This window comes from Leucoraja erinacea, chromosome 27 (genome assembly GCF_028641065.1).
Source record: "Leucoraja erinacea ecotype New England chromosome 27, Leri_hhj_1, whole genome shotgun sequence".
NCBI classification, from domain to species: Eukaryota; Metazoa; Chordata; class Chondrichthyes; order Rajiformes; family Rajidae; genus Leucoraja; species Leucoraja erinaceus.
Genome location: NC_073403.1, coordinates 11,426,146 through 11,445,628, shown reverse-complemented (window position 1 = coordinate 11,445,628; position 19,483 = coordinate 11,426,146). Strand labels below are relative to the sequence as shown.

At 41.7% G+C, this 19,483-nt stretch overlaps 1 protein-coding gene across 1 annotated transcript in view; it reads left to right on the top strand.

Annotated features, from left to right (window-relative positions):
* wnt3 (wingless-type MMTV integration site family, member 3) overlaps positions 1-19,483 on the top strand; it is a 59,607-nt gene extending 40,124 nt beyond the window's left edge. Inside the window, exons 3-4 of the mRNA XM_055657030.1 lie at positions 8,279-8,544; positions 16,552-19,483. Of these exons, the coding sequence (XP_055513005.1) occupies positions 8,279-8,544; positions 16,552-17,031 (746 nt within the window). The 3' untranslated portion in view covers positions 17,032-19,483. The remainder of the gene's footprint in view (positions 1-8,278; positions 8,545-16,551) is intronic.

Below are 19,483 nucleotides of genomic sequence, written 5' to 3'. Positions count from 1 at the left end.
AGTTCTTCTTCTTCTTGTGTATGGCGTGCACAGCCTAAAGTTATAGGACAACTTGTTCTATTTGATCTTACTTGACTGTGCACGCCAGGTTGATTGTATTCATCGAAACAGGGCGGACCACGTGAAGGTTGCAATCTCCCACCCCATTATGAAGTTGTGATTCAGGTTAACCTTGGCACGAAATGTATAGGTAGATCGGATTGCCAAAATCTATATCCATTCATCATCATCATCGGCGGTCACTCAAAATGAGTATGATTGTTCTCTCCTGAGGACGCCTGTGCATGACATTGTTTAACGTGGGGAGACTGGTGCACAGACAGCCACCACACGGTCCTTGATGGATCTGGGTCAAGATCCAGTGGCATAGAGTCCAAGACGACCAGGGACACTTTTCTGCTGCAGCCTTCATCCGCCTTCCCAGCCATTGTGACGCTCCACTAAAGTCAGCCATCATCCTCCGCCTGTTCCACCGTTGAGGTCTTGGTTGGATTGTGCTTTGTCAGGGACACCCCCTCGATCTTACCGCCTTGGGTGGCCCTACCAGGGGCGTAGCTGCAGACGGCTTCGCTCTCAGGATCTCAGGAACACACGGGCTTCTCCACCACGACAAGGTGACCATCGATGGAGAAGAATCCATTCTCTTATGTATTTAGTTCATGAACTCCTAAATTACATGAAACTTCTATTCTTAATGAGATGTCTAATTTTCTGAATTCTATTCATCCTTGAAGCGTAGAATCAGGCAGCAAACAGGAATGTTTCTTTGTGTAATCAACAAAGTGGAAAACTTTGTGTTTAAGAAGGAACTGCAGATGTTGGAAAATCGAAGGTACACAAAAATGCTGGAGAAACTCAGCGGGTGCAGCAGCATCTACGGAGCGAAGGAAATAGGCAATGTTTCGGGGCCCGAAACGTTGCCTATTTCCTTCGCTCCATAGATGCTGCTGCACCCGCTGCGTTTCTCCAGCATTTTTGTGTACCCAAGTGGAAAACTTTGCTGCTTACTAAAGATGGACAAATCTAATCTGGCCAAATGCTGTTACATTTGTCCACTCTCAATCATCAGCAGATCATGGGAGGTGGCATCAAGAGATATTTACACTTCTTTATCTATCAACATTGCTTGGTTTGTGTTCCACCAGAATCATAGTTTCAGACTTAATCCACATGGGGGCAAAGTCTCTGAGTTTCATATGTAAGGTGAAGCCAATGGCACTTGATATGAAGGTGTTATTTGACCAGAGGTTACATCAAATTGATCCACAAAAGATTGAAGTCAATAGGAATCAAAGGAAAATTCTCATCTAAAGTTAGCTCGTACACATGATTAGAGGATGATTATATCATTGGAAGTCAATTATCAAACTGAAGATATCACCCCAGGAGCTCCTCGGGCAGTGTGGACAACCACATTCAGCTGCTCCTCCTTCCAACAGGTCAGAAGTGGGTAGGATCACCGACAATTCCGCAATCTGGGTCCATTCCCAATTTCTCGGATTTGTACAAGTCTGGAGCAATATTCAGCCTTGAGCTAATACTCAACAAGTAAGTCTCATACAATACAAGTAACAGACGTGAACCACTTCCAGCGCAAGAAAGTCTAATAACCTTCCAAAGACATTCAATGACGTAAACATCATCAAAACCACTAGGACAACATGGAGGCGACAGCGTTGCTCAACAGTTTGACTGGACACATATTTTGATATAGGTTTTTTCCACAGTGAGTAGATGACGTACCCAACTATCCATCCTTCTGGATCAGTGCAGCTCCATCAAGGCCAGTTCACTGGCTATATTTAAGAGGGAGTTAGATGTGGCCCTTGTGGCTAAGGGGATCAGGGGGTATGGAGAGAAGGCAGGTACGGGATACTGAGTTGGATGATCAGCCATGATCATATTGAATGGCGGTGCAGGCTCGAAGGGCCGAATGGCCTACTCCTGCACCTAATTTCTATGTTTCTATGTTTCTATCAACAGTCATAAAAGTTCCCACCATGGCAAAGCAGGGTGTCTGGCACTCTTTTCGGCATCAACAAGATGTACTCCGGCAACATGTACTCCAAGCACATACCCGCCCACGCACACCGGTGGCCCCACACCCCCACCATTCCCAATCAGCTGCTGATAACAGGGTAGCAGGCAAATGTGCTGTACCATCATCTTTTCTCTCCTTCAAAAGAGATTAGCGCTCTGCCTTGATCACCACCAGTCTGTGGTCTACATTCATACTGCTGAAGCTCCCTGCTACTGTAGGAGTATTCTCAGTGCAAACTATTATCCAGCTCTTCTCGGGGATGACAATAAATCCTGAAGAAGGGTCTCCACCCGAAACATCACCGATTCCTTTTCTTGAGAGATGTTGCCTGGCCCTCTGAGTTACTCGAGCATTTTGTGCCTGCCTTCAGGGGAAACCATCATCTGCAGCCCCGAACCCTAACCCAAACCTTTCCTACATAATAAATCCTAACCTGGTCAGCAACGCCCGCGTTCCCTGAATGAATTTAATATATATATATATATATATATTTTAGATTCCATAAACATCTTGCCAGAAGTGTCTAATGTAGGTTAGGGAGGATATTTAGAGAGGTTTGTGAATTTGCTTTTCACATGATTCTGCACAATATTGTATTGACTGTGACTAATCGACAGCAACTTTCTACTTAAAGTGTTGAGACTTGCATTACGCCTCCAGACTAAAATTCCCTGGCACTCGGCCCATTCACAAAGGTGGAATGCCACTTGGTAAACCAGCTACAAACTCGTGTGCAACTTCTGTACCCCAGCTCCTTGAGTCAAAGTCAAAGTCAATCGTATTCGTCACATACACCCGAAGGTGCAGTGAAATTATTCATCTCGCTGCACCTTCGAGTGCACGACTCATTAGGTCATTTCGAAACGAGTTGTTTGATTTCGCTTAGAATGAGTTCTGGAGCACAACGTGCAGCCATCTCCGGCACTTTTCACAGTCAAGGGGGGAAAAAACGAATCACCTCTGGCTTTCGTATATTTTTAATCTGGAGAAATTGTTATGATGTTGCACGACTCATTATTAAGACTATTTTATATGTAGGAAGAACTGCAGATGCTGGTTTACACCGAAGATAGACACTTCTTGCACTTTATTTTAACCACTGCGAAGAAACCTCAGCCCCGTTTCTGTGCACACGTCCCCAGAAGTGACAACGCAGTGGACTTTTCCGCCCTCAGCAACCTTTAATGCTGAACGGTACACAGAAACCACGGCGCTCTGTAACTTCCTGCACCTCCCCAGTTGCTCCTCACCAAACCCTCTCACTGCTTCGGTTCCCGCTGTCCACAACCAATTCGCACCAAGTCCCGGAGGAGATGAGTTGTTGAGAACTAAATCTCAAATCAGATTCTTATTTCACTGAATTCAGCTGGTGGTTTTAGATTCCCGCGAAATGTAATTTGGCGAGAATGCCAGAGAGAGAGAGAGAGGAGAAAATACCGGGTTAATTCTCTATCAGATTTTTATTAGAGACGAAAACATCTTCCATTCAGGACGGTTTACAGATTTTGGGGCTTGGTATTACTGTTATATTGGCCTGCTCTTTCTGTTGCAACAATGGGAGCGTTTTACAAGTAATCCCGTGGTATTCTGAACCATTGTTACATGACCACTAAAATACCCTCACACTCAATGTGATGTTGATTTTCATACTTTGGGTCTATATCCTCCACCAGGTCAACTCATGATCGCTTTATGATGACCGATGGCACTTGGCACACAATGCTTTTTATGGGTTTTGTTTAAATTGAGATTTGGCCGACTTCAGCTCTCTCCAGTCCACAATGTGTGAATTTTAAATCAACGAAGTGAGCAATTAATTTAAATCAGTCTGAAGAAGGAAGAGTCTCGATCCTAAGGGTCTGAAGAAGGAAGGGTCGCCTATTCCTTTTCTCCAGAGATGCTGCCTGACCCGCTGAGTTGCTCCAGCTTTTTGCGTCTATCTTCAATATAAATCAACGAATGAATTAAAGAATTATTCGTTCCTAACAATTGAATGAACAAATTAATGAATCATAAAAAATATCAGTGAATCCCGTGTAAGGAATTGTAACCGGCCCCGTGTTCCAAGTCCCACTTTTAAATGTTTATTCATTTTTAACTTTAGCTGCTCTGTGTTTTTTTGATTTGTGCCCCTGTGGTTCTACCCCCTCTCCCCTTTCTCTTCAGAGATTCAGTAGGTTTCGAAATGTCTCGCCCTTCAATCAAGTCGGGGAGGTGGGGAGGGGGGGGGGTGGGGGGGGGGGGGGGGGGTGGGTTATTTGGGAGCATTGAGATTAGAGTGGAGTGTGTGCGTGTCGCACTCGCTGACACCTTTACCCTGATCCGCGACGCCCCCTCCACTCACCCCCCCTCTTAGCACCAGGTCAACAGACCCGACAAGATGTTACGACCTGGTTCTTCCATTACTGCCAATTAAATTAAATTTTTAAACCATATCTTCTTTAAAAAAAAAACATTATTTGCTTCTGAGTTGAAATGCTCAGGACCAGTTTTGATGCTTCATGAGCTAAAGGGATTAAAAAGAGCAAAATAAGCTTATACTGAGAAAAAGAGTTAAGCTTCTACCCCACTGCGAGAGAGGGCAAACTATATCAGCGCGAACTAGTGATTAGGGCCATAGCTGCGCCATTCACACGCCCTTTAGTCATTTTGATGAAAGTGTTTCAATAGGGATTTCCTAGTCCACCCCACCCGATTGGGGACACACTAGAATTAAGAATAGTTGGCTGTTGCTACGATTTGTCAGGGAATGCCAGAACTCTGCAGTGCCTGAAGTAACTCTCTCTATTGTATTAATAATACAGTGTGACACCGAGCTAACAAAGGCAGATTCAGACACTCAGCAGGTAATGCAACTCATTTTGCAGGCAAGAGAGTCGGCCTCTGTCCTGAGCTGTCACAGGACATTCCCACACCTCCGACATTTACACTCTCACACTTACTCTCTCATACTTAATCCCAAGACCATCCCACACCTTTAAACTGTCCCAGGACACACTGATTGTGTCTCCTACATCACTGTCCATTGGCCTTGCTCTTTTGGCGAGCTCCTCATTCACAATCACTTTAACACCATGCTCCTTGTTCTACTCCTGGCGTCTGTACTTCGCTAAATATTCAGCTTTGACCTTTCATTGCAACCCTCTTATCTTTCACCCATCGTGTTTTTTTTTTGTGACATTTAGAGGACCAGGGTTAAGCAGAAATATATCATTGTTTGTTTGTTTTCAGGGTATCGGTAAGCATCATGTACATCCAGTTTTCCCATGGACATTCAAAGGCAACAACACCATCAAGTTTCTTTAGGATAGATGGAGGTGGCAAGTTTCTTTGAATGAGGGACACCCATGACCCAATTGAGTATTTATGGCATGCATTGTTTTTTTTAAATCATTGTTAGATTCAGGGAAAATAAAGCTAGATTTGCTTCTTTATGCTAAAGGTTCAGGAGATGATTGTTAAATCAATTTCAACATGATTACCCCGAGTAAAAATTCTATTATGTTTCTGAAGTACATGTTATGAACTTTCCAGCACAGCACCTTACATTCACAACTTAAATGTACAATAATATGTAAGTTCATATCTCTCATAACTCTGCAGCAGATTAATGACAATATATCACTTTTGTTCGCAATGTTAAACTGTCTATACCCTCGGGTGGTTAAAACGATGAAGACCAGGGTAGTCATCCTTGTATTCTCGCCAACATTTATCCTTTGAGCAACACACATTCTGTAAACCAGGGTGAAGGTGGCTGCAGCCACAATCAACACCCACTCCTTTCTACATCTACTGGACTTTATCTTGCACTAAACATTATTCACATTATTCTCTTTATCATATATCTGTACACAATGGATGTCTCGACTGTAATCATGTATTTTCTTTCCGCTGACTGGTTAGCAAGCAACAAAAGATATTCACTGTACCTTGGTACACGTGACAATGGACAAAACAAAACTAAACTTCTGTTTCTTTAAACTTGCTGTGTGCAAATTGACTTCAATGAAATACCTCCAATTTCAAATGACCGTATTGATCGTTAGGTACGTTAGGATTACCTGATCTTACAAAAGCATCCTATAAGTGTAAGTCTTTTTTTTAGTTTGCTTCTATTTTTGTCTTTCCTTTTGTTTACATAGAGCAGATTTCTGTTTGAATCATATGTTATGGAACACATTGACACAAAACTAGAAAGTAGCTTGTCAGTGATGATTGATGGCATTATCTGTGCTGGATAGGGAAATGCAACTAATTAGAAGGGAGACAGTGAATGTGTCCATTAGAGAACAGAGCATGAGAGCCCGTAAGGTTGTCGGATCACTCTCCGAGCTGCGCCGGTTTGCTGATCCAATTTGGTTGCTGGGATCTTGTTAGGTAAGATTATTAAAGGGTCATGGAGCCAATATGAGTAAATGGAGAAGCAAAGGCTTGTATGTAGAAATACCATTTCATGTACTCTGGACATCTTCACATTGGACACCAGCAGTAAACACTCTCATGGATATGGACTGTTCATTAGAAGTGATCAACCGGATTCAAACTCAGTGTGGCCCCCTCAACCAAAAGCAATAGATATATAAATGGGTGGGGGAACAACACTGATAATATAAAAACATTATCATGTCCTAATTAAATGTTACTAGTTTTCTTTTCAACTGAGGAAATAATAACCAAAATGTAAAAAGGTTTCCAGCGCTCTAGAAAAGCACAAAGAAATATCATACAGTGCCAGTAATGTTTTCATGTTATTACTTAACTGTTTTCTAATTCAATATATAGAAATGAGATGTGATTCCATCTAATTTGATCTCCCTGCCAACTGGCAAGATAATAATGGATGCTTTTGACAGGAGTCCCTAGTGTGCAACTCAATGGCTGGGGTTTGTTGATGTCATGAAAAGAGAGCTGAAGATTATCAGTAAACCACTGAAATTTATTTTAATGCCTAGCTGCGACCATTGGTGCTCGTCTTAATGAAGTGTGGGTAATATTCAGCGCTTTTTTTAATGGGGAAATCTCACGTACATCCCAATTTAAAGGCAAACGCCTGGAATCAGCAAACCTCTTACACGGGGAAGATGCAGCATGACAATAATTCTATATAGTACATTGGTAATAACTCTTCTTAATGTGTCACTTTTAACGAGTGAATCTCACCGTAAGCACCTCTTTTAACAGAAATATTGTCAACAACCCTCTCAATATGGGAGGGTTATTATTTTTATGCAGTGACTCTCATCATCTTTAAAGAGGGAGCTTTCATCACAAATGACCTCTTTATTTGGAGATCTTCACCTTCAAAGATGATTGACAATATAAATGCTTCTTTTTAAAGAGCTAATCTCATCATCAGCTTCCCTTTTTAATTGAAGAGTTTCTCCAGCAGTATGTAATAACATCAGCAAAAAAATGCACCATCCTACGAATGCGTTTATTGTCTCTGAGTGGGAAGGAAATAAATAACCCAGAGGCCCCACTCCTGATTAGTATTCATTAACCCTTGCTGAAATTATGCACGCATTTTCACATGAGGAAGAATCTAAGATTAGTTTTGGCTGTGATGCCCCCTCAGTAAAATAGCTTACAAATGAAAAAGTAAGGGTGGTAGATCTGAATACCCCAACAAATAAGAGATTTATAAGAGAGAAAGTAGCGGCGGCCCCCCCCCCCCCCCCCCCCGCCATGAAAAATAATTGCAAATTTACAATGAAGATTTAAAAAAATTTAAAGGAGCGCTTCATTCCAGCTTAATTTAAAATGTTTTCAGGAGTAGACTATCCAACTGGCAATAAACATTCTAATTAATCCAGAATCACTTGTGTGAACTAAATTAATGTAACTCTTAGGTTCAGTGACAAATCATATGAGAGTTTTCCAAAATTATTTCTAAGCCAGGTTGTAAACAAAATGAAGGCGATCAGAGTTAGTAAAATATCATTACTGCCTCAATTCATTACCACTTCAGCCACAGATACTCAGAAGAGGTCCTATTGGCAAAACTTTCTTTAAATCACAATATATTGTCTGCTATTTAATGTAATATATATTAATTACATTTCTAATGATCAAAGAAACACAAACATTAACAACAGACATCTTCACAATAGTTTACAGATGCATCGTGTCATTAGTTCAGATTACAAAACATGAATCATTGGCTTCTTTTCTGTGGCAGTGTTGAAATCTGTCCATGTCCTGATCCCCTTCTCTCCTTTTTGTCTCAACTTCCAGCCACCCGGGAGTCTGCCTTTGTCCATGCCATTGCCTCAGCTGGAGTGGCCTTTGCCGTGACACGTTCCTGCGCCGAGGGCTCCAACACCATCTGTGGCTGCGACTCGCACCACAAGGGTCCGCCGGGCGAGGGCTGGAAGTGGGGGGGCTGCAGCGAGGATGCCGAGTTTGGCGTGCTGGTGTCCAGGGAGTTTGCTGATGCACGGGAGAACAGGCCCGATGCTAGGTCTGCCATGAACCGACATAACAACGAGGCTGGACGGACGGTAAGGAACAAAACTGATCTGGTCTTGATGCATTGCCTTCTTCTCATATCAGATCGAATGGGATGTGAGATTTGCTTGAAACACCGTTTATCTAATTCATTATTTTAGATTGTAGTCTAGTTTGGACATTCTAATGGAGAATTATTATTTTTTGCACGGAAGATGGTTAATATTCGCTATGTTATTTAAATTACATCAGGCCAGTCATTTGAGGCTCCAGTAAAGCCTCAGGAGAGCATATCTGACAATGGAGCATTCCCTTTGTACTCCACACAGGGAATAAGGCACACCAGGCATACACGTGCTGGCTAGGAGACTGAATTCACTGCCTTCTGATACAGATTCAACAAGTCCTGTCAAGCTCTGAGTGCAATGGGATTGTGTGGGAGAGAGGCTGTTACCCTGCAGCCATTGCAGTCATCTCAACAACTCACTACCTAACAGCGCTGTCATATTGTGAATTAGATTGGAGTTTGCTTCTCTTCAATGGAAAGTGAGAGACAGGAACTCAAAGTGCCCATAGAGTTGGCAATCCATGGTTTCCGATCCAGACTGAATATTGCCAAGAAGGGGAATGGATATTCTTAGGTTCTAGTGTATATCAGTACACCACTCTTCAACATGCATCTTTCCTACATTGGTTATGATAGGCATATCCTGGATATCAAGGTATGTCTGAAGAGGGTCTTGACGCAAAACATCACCCATTCCTTCACCCATTCCAGAGATGCTGCCTCTCCAATTAACTGCCTGCCTGAGTTGCTGCTGCCTCAGTTACTCCAGCTTTTTGTGTCTATCATCAGTACTCAATGGCACCAGATAAATGCCCATTTCCAACAAGTTGCAGCAACCATGGATGCAACCATCTCTGATGGGAGTTGATGTCATTATGGCATTCCTTTGCTGAATTGTTGGAATCATTTGTGCCCTAATGTCCAAGAAAGAGTGTGACATGACTGAAGTATCATAAACCCCAGCCAAGAAATTGGTGAGAGACGAATGGGTGTCATCAGAGACAAATAGAGGTTAATCCCATTCCTGTTGCTGATGTCACCAAGAGGGAGCAAGGATGAACAGGGCAAGGATTTCATCAATGATGAGTGAACAGAAAAGCAAATCTTCAAACAGTTGAGCGTGTTCAGACAAATACTGGTATGAACCAAGGTAGTTTGTTTATTTAACTCTAAAAGTATGCGGCATTCAGGGCACTTATAAAGAGTAATTCATGTTAGTTGCTTTCCCGAAGTAGGACTGTGAAAGGAAATTTCATCATGTGTGCTTCAGCTGATCTGAACTCAGGGCTGCATTTGCCGTCTGCCAGTCTCCAGCAGGGCAGTGGAGGTAATGTAGCTGAGGAGAATAAAATGAGTGAGTACCTTGCTAACAGTCATAGTTCGCTCTGAGTAGTCATACAAACCAGGAGCTTGAATGGGGGTGAGAATGACTCTGAGGTGAGGACACAATGGAGGGAAAGGATGTTGAAGATGGGGCAGTCCTTGTGGGAATGGATGAGTTGTGTATATTCATAAGGGAGGGGTAACCACAGTTTACTGCCAGAGGCGGTAGTTGAGGCAGGTACTATCGCAATGTTTAAGAAACAATTAGACAGGTACATGGATAGGACAGGCTTAGAGGTATGTGGGCCAAATGCAAGCAAGTGGGACTAGTGTAGATGGGACATGTTGGCTGGTGTGGGCAAGTTAGGCCAAAGGACCTGTTTCCATGTTGAAAGAGTCCATAACTCTGACTCTATCCCAATGACTAAGTTTTTGTTCATTTGTCCTAATGCGTTTTATGTTTAAGAATGCTTGCATTTGCACCCAGAAACCTTTTACCACATCAAACATTTGGTTTTGTACCACCTCCACCAGCAAGGTATACACTTCACCTTGTCCCATGACCACTTATTCAGCCTTCTCCGAACAGTCTGGAATCACATCTCATTGGTGACACAGTAGACTTGCTGCCCCACAACTCCAGTGACTGTAGCTCAACCCTGACCTCCAGTATTGTCTGTGTACAGTCTGACAGCGTGGATTTCATCCACATGCTCTGGTTTCCTCCTGCATCCCAAGGTATGTGAGTTGGTAGATTAATTAGCCACTATAAATTGCTTCTAGTTTGCGGGTGAGTGATTGAATCTAGGGGGAGTTGATGGGAATGTAGGGAGGGTAAAATAGAATTGCTGTAAAATAGATGCTTGATGATCAGATTGGACCCGGTTAGATGTTGTAAGACTGATTCTAACTCCATCTTTTCATCCCTCTTTGAGAACCAATCTTCTCAACAGTCTTTTGATCATCTCTATTTTCCTGGTTTAGTATTCATAATGCCTTCTCCTAGTTTATGAGAATTCCCAGTATAATGTAATGTTAAGTCTGTTTGATTAATAAGTGTTCTGGCTAATGGTCCTGATCACCAGAGCTAATGCACAGTGCAAGGTACACAAATCAGTGGATCGTTGAACATAATGGGTCTTTGAAAATGTTCATACTGTAGCTCATAGTGCCATAGAGCCATAGCTCAGAGGATAGATGAATCTTTGAGTTGGAGGTACGTGGGTTTATGTCCCACTGAATCTCAATTGATATTCCAATGTAATATAGAGGAAGTGCTTCAATATCGGAGATGTTGCTTTTTGGATGAGGGGTAAAATCAAGGAGCTATTGAGCATCTTGGAGACATGAAGAGCGTTGTGACACTAGAGTCACGGAGTGATAGTCAGGTAGCATAGAAACAGGCCCTTCAGCCAAACCTGTTAGTGCCGATCAAGATGCACCATTGCAAAAGTATTCACACCCCTTGAACTTTTCCACATTTTGTCACGTTACAACCACAAACGTAAATGTATTTTATTGGGATTTTATGTGATGGACCAACACAAAGTGGTGCATAATTGTGAATGGGAAAGAAAATGATACATGGTTTTCAAATTTTTTTACAATTTTTTTACATCCATGCATCAAGTGTTTTTTAAAAATATTGTTAAACAGCTGTCTCAACTACTTCCTCCGGCTGTTCATTCCATGTGCTCACCGTCCTCTGTGTGAAAAAGTTGCCCCTCAGGTTCCTGATAAATCTTTCCCCTCTCACCTTAAACCTATATCCTCCCGTTCTTGATTACCCTGGATAAAAGTGTGCATTCACCCAAAGAAATGTTCATAAGTGATAGGAGCAGAATTAAGCCATTCGGCCCATCAAGTCTACTCCGTCATTCAATCATGGCTGATCCATCTTTCCCTCAATGCCATTTTCTGGCTTTCTCCCCAGAATTCCTGACTAAGCAAGATGCAAGCAGTGCATGTTATTTTCGCTTCACGCAATGGCACTGAACAGGGTTCACTGATTGGGTGGCTGTGTGCGAATTGCCTGCTACACTACACTACTTTAGAGTAGTGACCACTCTTCAACAGGCCTCTCATGGGCTGTAAGCACCGTGGGGCATTCTGAGATCAGATTGTGTTGGTGGTAAGATAGGAACTTGTCAGACAGTTGCACAAAGTTGGTTTTTGATTTTAGTTAAAGACTGGAATAAGCTGCAGAGAATACAGTTCAGCCAGGAGTCACACAATTGCTCGATACAATTTGTCGTTGACTTGGTGACAGTTGCTTATTTCAGCCACAAAATTGAAATCAAAACATAGATTAAAAAATTGATAGCTATGACTCCACAACATGTAACTGATAACGATTTCTGTGGAATATGAATATGAAAATGTTATCAAGGCTGCATTAAACGTTATGGTCGGAGCTGGAGGTACTAGCCATAACTTCATGACCATGTATTATGTACATTATTATTATGTATGTATTATTATACTATAATTAAGCTGACCACATGATTTTACTCATCGTGCACAAAAACTGAGTCAGTGGTACAAACACATAAATTATTTTAGATGAAAAACTGATATTAATAAAAATGATTCAAAAAAAAAAAAAAAAAAAGGCAGTCCAGATCGGTCAGTTGGGAGAAACTACATTAGAAAGGGTGAGTTCATGGATATATAATTATCATGTGCTGAATGGTTTCCTCTTTACCAATTTTTCTTGCGCATTTCTGACATTTCATCAGTTCCTTGAGCGAGTGGTGGGACATGGGATTTCCAGTTATTACAATAGCATTAATGCGAGCTGTGAAGTTGCGCCACAGTGATGTGTTTCTCTGGTCTTCGTCAGACAGTAAATCAACAGCGTCTCCATCTGCAACAACTCTTCAAGTTTCTTGGCAAGTGAGAGGCATGCGGTGGCCTTGTGTTTATGCTGGGCTTTGGACACGCTCCAAAGAGGAAGCTATCTGGCAGATAGATACACGAAGGAGAACTGTACAGAAAGAGATGGCATATTTTGGATGCCACATTAAATGAGGCACTACATAGATTTTTCAGGAGAACATAATAGATTGTGCAGCACTAAGTGGTGGAAAAACAGCGAAGGTTTCCTCAGTGTTCTATCAAATATTTACCCCATCAATTAACATCACTAAACTGGGTTACTGTATGTGGCATTATCATAGTGATGTTCATGGGATCTTGCAGGGTGCCTTATCTTCTATATTGTACCATTGACAACCCTTCTGTATCATTGGGATTACCCGAGGCAATAAACGGCATGTTCAATGTGAATCTTTCTTTATATTTATTACATTTTCAGATGACATTTTGTCATCATGATCACAGACTTGGCCTACATCCAATTTGTACCCCTCAGTTCCCTCCTGACTCAAACCTCAGGAACAATGTTGACAACATAGGCACTAAACAGATTAGGCACTTCCATCAGCAACCTTGTCAATGTTTGTGTGCTGGAACTAGTATTATTATGTCAAATAAAAGCCTCAATTATTGTAAATATCACACTACAATTCACTTCACACTTTCACATTCCAGCAGATTATGGAGCTCCTTGGCTCAACAACAAGAATCCATTTCAAATACCGAAGCAACAAATCTATCCCTAATTTCCAAAAGAGAATTACAAATATGCCTCAGAGATTCAGGTAGACTGCAGATGCTGGAATCCTGAGAATAATATTTGCTGAAGGAAATCAGATCAGGCAGCATCTGTGGGGGGAAATGGACAGCCAACATTTTGGGTCAGGAGGTAGACACAAAATGCTGGAGTAACTCAAGGGGACAGGCAGCATCTCTGGAGAGAAGGAATGGGTGACGTTTTGGGTCGAGACCCCCCCCCCTTCAGACTGAAGAAGGGTCTCGACCAGAAATGTCACCCATTCCTTCCCTCCAGAGATGCTGCCTGTCCCGCTGGGTTACTCCAGCATTTTTTGTCTACCTTCGATTTAAACCAGCATCTGCAGTTCTTTCCTGCACACTTTGGGTCAGGACGTGTTTCAGACTTTCTGAAGGTTTTCTAAAGTAAGGTCCCAAACCGATACGTCATCTGTCCATTTCCCTCCATAGATGCTGCCTGACCTGCTCAGTTCCTCCGGCACTTTGGGTTTTTTTTTCTGTAAATGTATCTCAACTATTAATGTTTACTGATTGTTAACTAACTTGTCACTGGAGGGGATGAGGCAGTAACTCCCATCCTCAACAACCTCCAGTCCTACGGTCAAAGCAACCCCAAGGAAAGACGTGGGTATACGACCAGCTATTCTACTTGATGTCATGTCTTTCCCTTTTTCTATGTGTGAAACATCAATGCAAAGAAATTCCTAGCAAGGACTTGACATTTGCATTATGCTTTTGGGTCCGTTTCATTAAGAAGAGAGAATGATAATGTCTCCCAGTGACATCCCAAAACACAATCAATGGGGGATTTCTTTTTGGACCATTTGAGGCAATAATGGTGTTGAAATGCATGAAACACAGCAACCAAATTTTCACAAAGCAAGGGCTCTTGAGCAATAATTTGATATCCTCAGATAATCTGCTCTTCAGTAATGTTGGTTGAGGTTTTAGTTTTAGTTAGGTCTGATAAGATTTTGAGAGGCATGCAGAGCCTCAGTATAACATTGCATCCATCCAAAACCACTGTCCTGGTGTCACTGTGGAACTCACCATAGAATGCACTACAGTGGCACTTGAACCCATGAGTCACTGAGTTGGGGGGAAACCAGAGAACATCACCACTGCGGCTTACATTAAACCCTCAGGCCAAAACATCGCTAAAAATTACCTTTCATGGTACTCCTTGCTTGAATTTCCCAAAGCACAACCCCTTTCTTCCTGCTAGTGTATCACGGTGGCATTCACCAAAGTCTTTAATGTCATCTTATGTTTTGACAAAAGCAACCTACTTTGTCCTTATTTCTCCTGAGCTGTCTGCTTCCTTGGTATGATTGACTGCACAACTCTTCTCCAGTACCTCCCACTTTCATTGAGCTGTGTGAAACTGACTTCTGGTTCCACCATATCTACCCAGTCCAAGGTAGGGAATTGCCTACAATAGCTTCTCTTCCCGTGCCTACACTATCACTCTAGTGTCCACAAGGATTCATCTTTGGCCTTTCAAATTTATCTGTCATACGCAGTCAGTTCATACTCAATAATTTTCATATCACTTTAATGCTAGTTTCCATAAAGTCATAGACACATATAAACATGTAAACAGGCCATTCGGCCAACCATGTCTGTGCCAGCAAGTAGATATTCATCTGCATAAATCCTATCTTCCAACTTTTGGCCTTTAGTCTTCTATGCCTTGGAAATTCAAGTGTATGTTAATGACACCTGGCAGTAATTCTTGCCTAAACAAAGTTCTCCATTCGAGGAAGCTGGTACCGTATGGTCAGGATGAATGTACAGAGTGTTTTTCTTCAGAGTAAGTGAATCAAGAACTCAAAAGCATAGAGTTAAGAGAGAGGGGAAATATTTAATAGGAACCTGAGGAACAACTTCTTCACACAGAGAGTAGTGGGTACATGGAACGAGCTGCCAGATGAAATAGTTGAGTCAGGAACAATAACACATTAAAAAGTAATCTGAACAGGTACATGAATAATAAAGGTTGGAGGGATATGGGCCAGATGCAGGCAAATGGAACTGGATGGGACATTTTGGTTGGTATGGACAAGTTGAACCTAAAGGGTTATTTTAGTGCAGTATAACTTTGACTGCACAGTTTATGTTGAGGTATATTCCTGGCTTATGGTGGTGGTTATTTCAGAATGCAAAGATTATTTAAGGAAGTCACAAGTCCATTATGAGCTTTAACAGAATAGGTTTGGTGTGAGGGTGCAGATGGTGCTAAATGCACATTTAACACCATTGATTTGGTGCTAATAGAATGTGTATGTAAAATTTTTAAAAACTGGAGGCAAAATTATATAGTGGGTAGCAATTGGATAAGAATACACAGAAACGGTTAAGCTCCCTTTTTAACGTAAAAATCCTATGCTTTACTTAATCTAATTAATTGATCTTGCATTAAGGCCAGAGTAGGGGAATCAAGAACTAGAGGACATCGGTTTAAGGTGAGAGGAGAAAGTTTTAATAGGGACCCGAGGACAACTGTTTCATATAGAGGGTAGTGCGTATATGGAACAAGCTGCCAGAGGACATAGTTAGGGCAAGTACTATAACAGCATTTGAAAGGCATTTGGACAGGTACGCGGATAGGAGAGTTTTAGAGGAAAAGGCCAAAATGCAGGCATGTGGGCTAGCGTAGATGGGGCTTCTTGATCGGCATTGAAGGTTGGGTTGAAGGGCCTGTCTCCATGCGTTATAACTCTATAACTCTTATGGTGGAGTAATCAGGCAGTTGCGGGGACCACGGCACTGATACATGGTATGTCACCATTAGCCGGAGATTGCAAATACACCAGTGCGGTTAACATAGGCAGGATCCATGATCACATGAGACAAGGAAATCCACATTGACAACATTTTTCAACAAGTAGAGTATTAGAGCTGCCAAAATGAGCATTCATTAGAATATCACAGATAATTCAAAATTTTCTCTCACGAGAAAGATACACAATATCATGACAATGTTGTCCTGTTCTGAAGAGTGTTTGCTAATTGTGTCACTTAATTATTGTTGCAGTCAATCCTGGACCACATGCACCTGAAATGCAAATGCCATGGTTTATCTGGGAGCTGCGAGGTGAAGACCTGCTGGTGGGCCCAGCCGGATTTCCGGGTGATTGGGGATTATCTGAAAGATAAATACGACAGTGCATCTGAGATGGTGGTGGAGAAGCACAGAGAGTCCCGGGGCTGGGTAGAAACCCTTCGTGCCAAGTACGAGCTCTTTAAACCGCCGACCGAGAGGGACCTTGTCTATTATGAAAACTCGCCAAACTTTTGCGAGCCAAACCCCGAGACTGGCTCTTTTGGGACCAGGGACAGGATCTGCAACGTCACATCTCACGGCATCGACGGTTGCGACTTGCTGTGCTGCGGCCGTGGGCACAACACCAGGACGGAGAAACGCAAGGAGAAGTGTCATTGCATATTCCACTGGTGTTGTTATGTCAGTTGTCAGGAGTGTGTTCGTGTATATGATGTACATACATGCAAATAACAGGACACACAATCCCCCCGAACATCAATAACAAACTTGCATGCATACATGCACACACACACACACACTCGATCATGCACATACAAACACACGCACTCACACACACAAACATGCATACATACGCACAGACACACACACACACACAAACATGGATACATACACACACACACACACACACACACACACACAGGCACCATCCAGTCACTGTTGGGCAAAGCAGGATATGTGAAATTTGGTTTTCACATACATTGTCAAAAATGAATTCTGGGGAATGTAGTCTCTAATTAATCAAGTTTATTATTTTATTCAAATACTAGGAGGTCATAATTTAAAATGATTGAGGAAAGAGGTGACATTTTTCATTGAACCCCAAACGGGTTCTGTATAATAATTGTATCTTGTTCCCCACCATATCTTGCTCCCATCTTCCCAGACTACTCTTACACTTGAGCAGCTGCCATTTTGTGTTACTTAATTTCAGTAACTTTTATTCATTATCATTATTAGTCATAATTACTGATCCCATAGTTTGAACTATTATGGGTTGGTTTATTGTATCCCAGCAACCCGATAAGTAATTATGACTAATAATGATAATGAATAATTGGAAGAATTATAGCTCATTGCCAATGATCATAACTTGGATGGAGTGGTTTTAGAAGTGAGAAATGCAAAGCTCTGGGATATAGATTGTCATCGGGATAGAGGTGAGGGGATGGGGAGGAGGGCGCTGTTCTTTGGAAATAATCATCACTCAAGCAAACTGAACCACCACTCAAAACATTGATAGTGTAGTAAAGGTACACAGAGCTAAATTCAGGATATGCCATTGGGAAGTTTGGAAGAACTTGGGTACATAAAACATAGAATAATACAGCATAGGAATTGGCTCTTTGGCTCACAAATGTCTGTGCTGGACATGATGCCAAGTTAAACTGGTTCCATCTGCATGCTTGTCATCCACATCCCTCCCTTCCCTGCATATCCTTGTGCCTTTCTAAAATACCCTTAAATGCCACTATCGTATCTGCCTCCTCCAACACATCTGGCAGCACATTCCAGGCACCCACCACTCTCCACGTAAAAACTTGGCTTTATATCTCCTTTGACCCTCTTATCTAGTGTTTGACATTTCCACCCAGGGAAAACAATTCTGATTGTCTATCCTATCTGTGCCTCTCATAACTTTATATAGTTCTATCAGTTCTCTCCTCAGCCTCTGATGTTCCAGGTCGAAGGATTTACAATAGACCTTTGAAATTCTTCAACAAATACATATTTAAAAATGTCCCCGAGAATGCCGGCTTTGAGGAGCTTTGTATATGAAATTATTTTTGAATATTTGATAAAACATTAATCTAATCTGAAATAAAGTTCCCCAGAAAGGAAAGCTGGTGCCATCGAGGGCGTCTTTAAATCAGTACCATTCTAGTTTTGTTCAGGCCCAGTTTTTATGTTTCTGAATTCAAACACTGTCACCTCGGCAGGAATGACTACAACCTCCAGAATGCACTGCACAATGCAAAATCCCACAGGGCTCAAGATACAAGCTGTGGTATTAATATTGTAACACCAGCTTAATATTTCAGCTGTACATTTATTATATCCCCAAGTCAAAGGATATCAGACAAGATCCTGGTTACAAAAATGCCTAGTTCTTTAGGATGGTGACTATATCACGTTCTACACATCGACTTAAGTATTAATACTGCCTGTATTTCTCACCTATCAGTTGCACCTTTATCATATGATTGAAAGTTGAGATTTGAGTGGATTTACGGTTCGGCTGATGCAGACATGCCTTCCCCTTACAGGGACCTTGCATCCACCACCCACTGAAGAGCAATTCTACTTACATACAAATGTGCCTTCTTTCTGTGAAAGAAACAAACAATGTTGGATAAGATAAAGAAGCAAGGTGGGAATTCATTGTTGAGCCCCATGGATAGCTTTCCTGAATGAGCGAGTAGTTACTTCAAGCAAATGGGCATTGACATCCTATGCTCTAAAAATAACCAACAGTCTGCAGCATTTATCGTAGCATTTTTCTACCTTGTAGCCTGGAATTACTAGCTCCAAGTTGAACCTGTATTGCAAGTTGCTATATCCAAAGTTTTGTACAAATTAGATGTTTGACCCTTTGATTTTATATTCTTAAAGCCTATGTTTTTATAATTATTTATTGCACAATGTGTATATATATGACTCAACTGAGATTATATATTTGCAGAAAGTGTCTTATCTGCTGTTTCTAGTTTATAAACTTGCCATGGTGGCTTGAAGGCAGCGTGAGCTACATTTACTATCATGCTTCACAGCGCAGGATCCAGAGTGAGTTCCATGGAAGCGGATGTTAAATGTATAATCTCTCCTGTCACTCAGTGTACATATTCTTCTTTTAGTATTTAGAAATAGCAACAAACAAAGAAATAAAATTTATTCATGTAGTGTA